Source organism: Corticium candelabrum, chromosome 12 (genome assembly GCF_963422355.1).
Source record: "Corticium candelabrum chromosome 12, ooCorCand1.1, whole genome shotgun sequence".
Classification (NCBI taxonomy): domain Eukaryota; kingdom Metazoa; phylum Porifera; class Homoscleromorpha; order Homosclerophorida; family Plakinidae; genus Corticium; species Corticium candelabrum.
Window position 1 is genome coordinate 2634783 of NC_085096.1, and position 7500 is coordinate 2642282.

The window sequence follows — 7500 nt, forward strand, 5'->3', positions numbered from 1 at the left end:
ATAACTTCCAGTTATGTGGCTTTGGATAGAATACACTGATTGAACTTGCAAGACAAATTTGAAAACTGTGACTTTATTGTGATTTGAATGTAAACGTTAGGAAGTACTATGTTAGTCACGTGTTCTGATATGGAAGCTACCTGGTGTAGAGAGCTTGTCTTTTCCATTTCAGTTTGTCTGTCTAGCTGCCTGCTCTATCAACATGTGTTACAGTAGTGGAATGTTTATCTCTTGTGGTTACTATTAACTGCTGCAAACAAGAGGCTGTCTCCACACTAAACTTTGTGTGATGCTAAAGGTTGGCATATTCTCTTGCAGACAATGCTATCAAGTGTAACATTTGTAGAGACCTCAGCATCACATTCTATTTTACAAGCACAAACATTGTGGTAAAGTATTGTGATTTGTCACAAGCAGAGATAAAGTGAATATTAAGAATATGAGAATGTAGATTTAGCAAAAGGAAGGTGTACAAAGAATATTGAAGACTTGGGGGGGGGGTTATAGTGATTGAGTAAAGGAGCAGTAGACATGTATGCTTTTCAAGTGACATTGAATGCTTATTGAGGGTCCAACCAGATTCAATGGGAATTGACAGCTACACATGATGTCACGCGTACTCCATGACAGTGTGAAATGGCTGGATGTGCATTGAATCCACAGCTAGCCTGGGAACTGCATTGAATGCGCATCAAATGTGTTTCAAGTGTAATCACATAATACAGGTAATCCACTCTTTCATCTTCACTCTAGGCAAGACATTTGTCTGTTTATTTGGTTTTTCCTCATTGTCCACTGCCATTAGTTGCACCTCTGGCTCAGGCATGACATACATGGTTTATTATGCAAGTCATGTTATTGTTGGTGTTTGTTCAAAGTGGATTGGGCTACAGTGGGGAGAGGTGGATAGCTAGTGGGAGATTTATTTATTTATATTGAAGCTTTAATGGTTTGTAGAAGATTATTTTTAGTTTAAAATGACAAGAAGGATGGAGAAAGTATGTGGAAAGAAAGTGTTATTGTTCCTAATCAGATGTTGCCTGCTTAGTCAGCAACAGCTGCATGTTGTGTTGTCACATAGTATAGTTAGAAGTGATAGGAAATATATAAAGTAATATTATGTGGCTTATTTTGGATAGCAAGGAAGAACCTCATCTACTGCCGTTCAATGCAGGAGAAAACCAATGTTACAAAACTGCCTGCCAATCACCAGCAAGGTATTTAGCTACTCAATTTATTTCATCTAAATTGCTTTATCCATTTGAGCTCACGATTGTTGCTTCACTTTTAGCATCTGAGAGTGAATGGCTCAAATTGATAGCCAAGTCACTAAATGGTAAAGAAGTGCAATTGAAGGCAAAAGCATCTGATACTATTGCCATACTGAAGAAGCAACTTGGTAGCAAGGACGATTCTTCATCCATGGATCAACTGCTCGTTGTGAATGGAAAACAATTACATGATGAGCAAACATTGTCTGAGGCAGGATTGACTAATGGAATGAAAATGAAGTGTGTGTCATGCCCACGTGAGTTAATCTTGTCACTCGAGATAGATTGTAGTATACAGACTGTAGCTGTGATATTGTTGTAGGGGCAGTGACGAGCATGGGCTCCGATGTTGGAGAGTTATTTGTGCGAGCTCTAGAGCAAGGATTGATTGAAATAACGCGAGTCAAGATTGTCATCGTGGGCAAGGACAGAACGGGGAAGACGTCTTTCAAACGATCCTTGCTCAATGAGAAGTTCCAGGTATGTGAAGCGAGCACACCCGTGGCTAAGGCAGAAGTGGCCGTTTGTGAAGCATGCAACTGGAGTGCTTTGCATGACAAAGACCAGCAATTTTTAGACAGACAAATAGCTAGAGCAGCGATCCGTGCACAGCATGCTTCTAATGTAAATGAGGCAGGTAGTAAAGATGCCGACAATGAAGATGGACAAACTGCAAACGCTCAATTTGGCACAACCACAAGCAAGCCGCGTGAAGCGACTGCATTGAGTCAAGCTACTGCAATCAAGACAAACACAGACAAACTAGACAAAGCAGCTGCATCTATTGGTGATGCCGAAAGCAGCACAAGCAACGACAAACTGGACGAAGCCATTGTCCTGACCGAAGGAATCGGTCGTGCTATAAAGCAGTTTCAAAGTGATCCGGATATTCTGAAGCAAGAAGAATCAAAAGTTTACCATACCATCTGGGATTTAGGAGGTCAGGAACTCCTACTTCCTGGTCAACAACAAGCCATCACACCGAGAAGTATTGTTTTTCTCGTGTTTGATGCAAGGAAGTTTCTCAATGACGAGGCCCAATCGTCCCACCGTTCTTCCTCTGATTCAGAAGAAACTCCGATTCCTAACATGTGGATCGAAAAGAATTACGATGCTTTGTCTTTATGGGGATCTACGACTTTCTTGGCAAGAGGCGAGGGTCACCATTTAATTGATTCTCTTGACAAGTCATTGGCATGCGCATTGCCCGTTATGTTCTTGATTGGAACACATATCGCCGAAGTCGGTGAAGAAATGATAGAGAAGCAGAATAAATTTCTGTCTGAGAAGTTTTTTGATCAGAAATTTACGGAGCACATCTACCGACCAAGCCAGCAGCCTGATGATTGGTTTTTCCGTGTTGAAAACTCGGTGTCCGATCCAGAATCTCCAAACGAGGATCCGGGTGTAGTTGCAGTGAAACAAGTCATTGGAAAGGTGACAAATTCTGTGTCATTTAAAAGTTTGATACCAGCGACTTGGGCTGTGCTGGAGAAAATCTGCGATGGTCTAGAAGAGAAGATGGGCAGTGCCTTGTCTAGTGTCAATGTTATCTTGGCTTTGGCCAATCGATTGTGTCGTATCTCTGAAGAGAAAGAAGTGCGTGCGGCTCTGGTGTATTTAGATGACGCCGGATCAGTAATATTCCCTCAGAAGAGTGAGAAATTGAAGGATACGGTCGTCACCAAACCGAATTGGCTTTTTACGGTTTTTTCAGTTATTGCATCAGTCCACTATCCTTCTGGGTCATTTTATGAGTATTGGTTTCGAGCCACGACTACAGGAATCGTTAGCTGGGAGCTGATGAATGATTGCCTCGGAAAGGCAGGAGTAAAAGAAGCAGAATACGAAGTCGTATTGAATTTGTTGAATTGCTTATATTTGCTCTCTCCTAAATCTCCAGCAATTTCTTACGAAACGGAATACTTTGTTCCTTGTCTGCTGAAGTCTAACCTAAACTTGCCACTAGCAGCTGCTGCTCCAGTGAATCCTAGCAATCTCAAACCATTCTCACTCATTATTTCTTCTTGCCAAATTGCATTTATTCCCGAGCAGCTGCATTTCAGGCTAATGACCTGTTGCATTGAGGAATATCCTGATGAGCCGGTGTTGACACGTCACCACGCTGTGTATCGAGTTGAGAAAGGTGTCACGTTAGAAATGGCTTATTATTCCAAGAAATACATCATTTTGACCATTGACACAACAAGACCATGCCATGAAATTGCTTCCTTATGTACAGGCATCCGTCTGTTTATAACCGAAAAGCTTGATGAAGTGAAGAAACCAGGATTGCCTAATTTCCACTTTTCAGTAAACATTCAACCCTCAGGACCAGCTGTTCCTGTCTGTCCCACTAAGCTAGTATGTATAGACAAGTACAAACCAAGTGGAGACACACCACTGAGAGTAAACATCAGCAGACTTGATGTGAAATTAGATCCAAATGAAAGAGCTGCATTAGACTGTTGGTTTTACGAACAGAAAAATGATGATAAAGGAACAGCACAACATCTAAAGTGTAAAGCAGACAGCAAGTGCACAAGTAACGAGATCACAAATGTAGCAAGGAAAATTTCCGCTGATTGGGAGGAACTTGTCTTAGTGTTGTCATCATCTATCTTTTCGATGAACAGGATAGAAGAGATACAAGAAGAAAAGAAGCGCAAGGTTATGCAAGCTCAAAAGGCATTGGACATCTGGCATAACAAAATGGGCAGTAAAGCCAGTCGGCGGTTACTGATCGAGGCCATGTGTGAGATTAACGTCAGACTGCCAGCGGAAGAAGTCTTTGGCCAACAATTAGTTGAGTTTGTTTGCCCACAAGAATAATTGGGAGTGACTATAAGATTTGTTGGCATCGCATGATGATGCAACAATTCATTACTGGGGTGTAGTTTGCCATGAACTAAACACACTTTAGGGTTCTTTTTTATCATTTGACAATCAACAGTTTACAAGATTAAATAAAGTAGGTTACGTGGTTTACCAATAACGTGGTTTTGCTCTATTATATCTACTATCCTAAGTAGTTAGTTAGAGTCTAGTACTGTAGTCTGATGTGGTGAAACCAAGTGTCTAACACACACTAGAATCACCCAGACACACAAGATATCACAAGTCTGTCATGTATGGAGAAGTTAACACTGAAGGAAGTTGATTGTTGATTGTGGACAGGAAGTTGTTGTTTTTGCTGCTGCTGCTTCTGCTGTGTTTGTTGTTGTTGTTGCTGCTGCTGCTGGTGTTGGTGTAGTTGTTGTTTTGGCTGCTGCTGCTACTGCTGTTGTTGTTGCTGTTGTTGCTGCTGCTGCTGCTGCTGGTGTTGGTGTAGTTGTTGTTTTGGCTGCGGCTGCTACTGCTGTTGTTGTTGCTGCTGTTGCTGTTGTTGCTGCTGCTGCTGCTGGTGTTGGTGTAGTTGTTGTTTTGGCTGCTACTACTACTGCTGTTGTTGCTGCTGCTGTTGCTGTTGTTGTTGCTGCTGCTGCTGCTGCTGCTGCTGCTGTTGTTGTTGTTTTTGCTGCTGCTGCATTTCTTGTTGTTCCTGCCACTACTGCCAGTGTACACCTATGCCAATGTGGTGACATATGATTCATTGGCACAGAAGTCGGTATACTAGTGGCTTCGTCTGTACTAGGAGGGCAAAATGTATTAAGATGGTCTAGAAGTTAGGGTTTCTAACTGACTCTTACCCAGTCTTTGTCTGCTGCTGCTGCTACTGTGCCACATCTCCATTGAAACTAATGACCAACAATGGCACTACAATCCCTACACTGTAGTTTACCTAAACAACGTCTTAATAGAACAGATCACAAAGATTGTCTGTCCTTTCTGAGGCAGCTGTCTAACCTGGCGACCTGTTGGCATGCTGATGTCTAGTGAAATTGTATTGCATGTGAAATCAATAATTGATTCAGTATGGTTTGTGTGTGTTTGCCTAGACAATTGTTAGAATGTGACTATACAGAAAGCAATGTGACTATACATATAGGAACAGACGTCAACAGGGGTTTAAAGAATAAGACAAAACCCTGTTTTGAATGAGTAAACAAGTTCTGGGAGACAAGAACGACTGTTGTGATACACGAAGGACATTCCAGCATTTGCCAGAGTCGATGCAGTATGTAGTTTATAATGCAGGAAATTAGCTGTGTAAGACTAGTTACTATGAAATCAGCACAGCAGTAATCTACTGTATTATAATTTCATGCCTGCATTGTATTGTCAGCTGCATACAGATACATGAGCAAGCTGCATCAACTGTCTCAGAGGCCACCACGTGAAGGTATGCTGGACATTGGCTTGCACAGTGTCTCAACCATGTATTGCCAATGTCAGCCTTCACACTGCTGCATCCGTTTTGGCCTAGCTACACATATTTACTCCCCATACTTATATCACACTTCAACCATTCGATCTCACACATAGGAATGGTGCAGCAAACACATGCAGACATACAACCGTCTTTTATAAAATAAAATTTATTTCATACTAAAAAGAGATCAGACGCAGCACACAGACACCCAGTGGAGGGTGATAGTTAGCGCATGCGCTGTATTCCAATTATTGTAAAGGTAAACTTACTTGTATCTGTCATTTCTCGCTGCATCGTTTCCTCGTTTGACCAGAGGAGAGACAAGTGAGAGTGAGTGACGTGTGAGAGGTAACATTCTTTTAACGCTCGCCATTTGTGGCCTGTTTCGTAAGAGAAACGACATCGACGCTCGCGGAGATGATCGCATATCGTAACAGCGATCGCTGTTTGTCTCGCTTGCCTTTCTACGTTGCGTATTGACTGCAAACTTGTCTCCCTTCCTGTTGCTCTTTCCTATCTGTTTGCATTCTTCGTCTTGTGCGATGCGCCGCGTCGATCGGCGTGTCGGCTCGTCGTCGCGTCGTTTCGTTTCGTACTTTGTCAGTGTGACGGTTTGTGTTGCAGCTCGCAGAGTGAATGCACAATGGCAGAATCGACGTCGGAATCTCGTCGGACGAGCGAGCTTGCGTCGACGCACGACGCGTCGTCTGATGCGAGCGGAAAGGTTTGTTGTGTAGTGCCGTCACCTGTTTGGATCGATGTAGGTGTCGTAAACGTCTCGTGTGTGTGCGAGCTGTCGCTAATGCTCTCGATGTGAGAAATTTGTGTTTGTGGGGAGTGGGCGTGGACGCTTGTAGAGTGATGGTTGAGCTTTTCGGCGTTGTAACAGACTTTAGGGTGCACTCGTGTCTCTCTGTATTGGTTGGTATGAATGGAAAAGGCGGGAAGTTGTGTGTGTCATTTTTATCTGTTTGTGTGCTACAGCTGTGTCTTGTTGTGTGTTATTGTAGGTGTGTGTGTTCACTCGTTGAAACCTGCTCATCATCTCTACTTGTTTCAAGTGTGACAGCGTCGAGAGCAAATACTTCACATTGAACTCTTCAGCGTTCACTCTCTGTCATAGAGTGCCGGCTCATCAGCAGACAACATGTACAATGAACACGTGACTATCTGTGTGTGTCCATATTAGTAGGTTTGTCGACCGTTTTTGATTGTGTGTGTCTAGGTTTTGAAAGGATGAATGGAAGATGGGTGAGGAGAAGCAAGGAGACGGATGTCTACAGCATGGGAGTCACCCTGGTGGAGCTGAATGTTTACTGTTCGATCACCTGCTAGGATCCTCATCAGAGAGATGACCGAGTGCATCAACTATGACAGCAGAGACTGGTCACACTGGCATGTGATCATAACTGATGGCTGTGATGTCGACTAAGGGAAAGAAACTGGCAACTTTGGGATGAGGATTTTCCTGTACAACAAGAGGAAAAATGAAAGCTGGACATTTGTGAGTGTGTGAGAAGGATATGTAGTGTTGGTATGAGTACATTAGCAAACTTTCCAACTGTGTCATCACGTGTGACAATAACTCTTCTAGCATATAGTCTCATGCTTACTGCATTACATCCTTGTCAGTCATTGGTATATATCACAATACAAGTACAGCAATAATTGTTATACTCTAATCTATCTAATCAGTATTTGCACTATTATCACAAACCGACTGCAACACAAACTCGAGCACAGGCCTGGCATACCCAGACACCATTTTCATGTGCACATATTCACCAAGTTAGCTTTTTGATCTGTTCTGTCTGTATCCCTTTAATAGGTTGCAGGGCCGTACTTGTATGTTGATCGTACAGGAACAAAATATGCAGCAGATGCATGACTTTTTCTGGTAGACTGAGGGGTCCAAGT

General features: G+C 42.7%; 1 protein-coding gene and 1 long non-coding RNA gene across 5 annotated transcripts in view; both read left to right on the top strand.

Moving 5' to 3' along the window:
* The window catches only part of LOC134188342 (uncharacterized), a 16511-nt gene extending 11933 nt beyond the window's left edge, over positions 1-4578 (top strand). Inside the window, exons 11-13 of the mRNA XM_062656536.1 lie at positions 1140-1217; positions 1292-1528; positions 1594-4578. Of these exons, the coding sequence (XP_062512520.1) occupies positions 1140-1217; positions 1292-1528; positions 1594-4103 (2825 nt within the window). The 3' untranslated portion in view covers positions 4104-4578. The remainder of the gene's footprint in view (positions 1-1139; positions 1218-1291; positions 1529-1593) is intronic.
* Positions 4579-5531: 953 nt separating this feature from the next.
* On the top strand, positions 5532-7265 carry LOC134188142 (uncharacterized). 4 transcript variants are annotated; one of them, XR_009971274.1, is made up of 4 exons: positions 5532-5931; positions 6208-6307; positions 6594-6755; positions 6809-7265. It is a non-coding gene; the product is annotated as an uncharacterized LOC134188142 (long non-coding RNA). The 4 variants fall into 4 exon arrangements; XR_009971273.1 differs by having other exon boundaries at positions 5532-6307; XR_009971271.1 differs by lacking the exons at positions 5532-5931; positions 6208-6307 and having other exon boundaries at positions 6318-6755.
* The last annotated feature ends 235 nt before the right edge of the window (positions 7266-7500 follow it).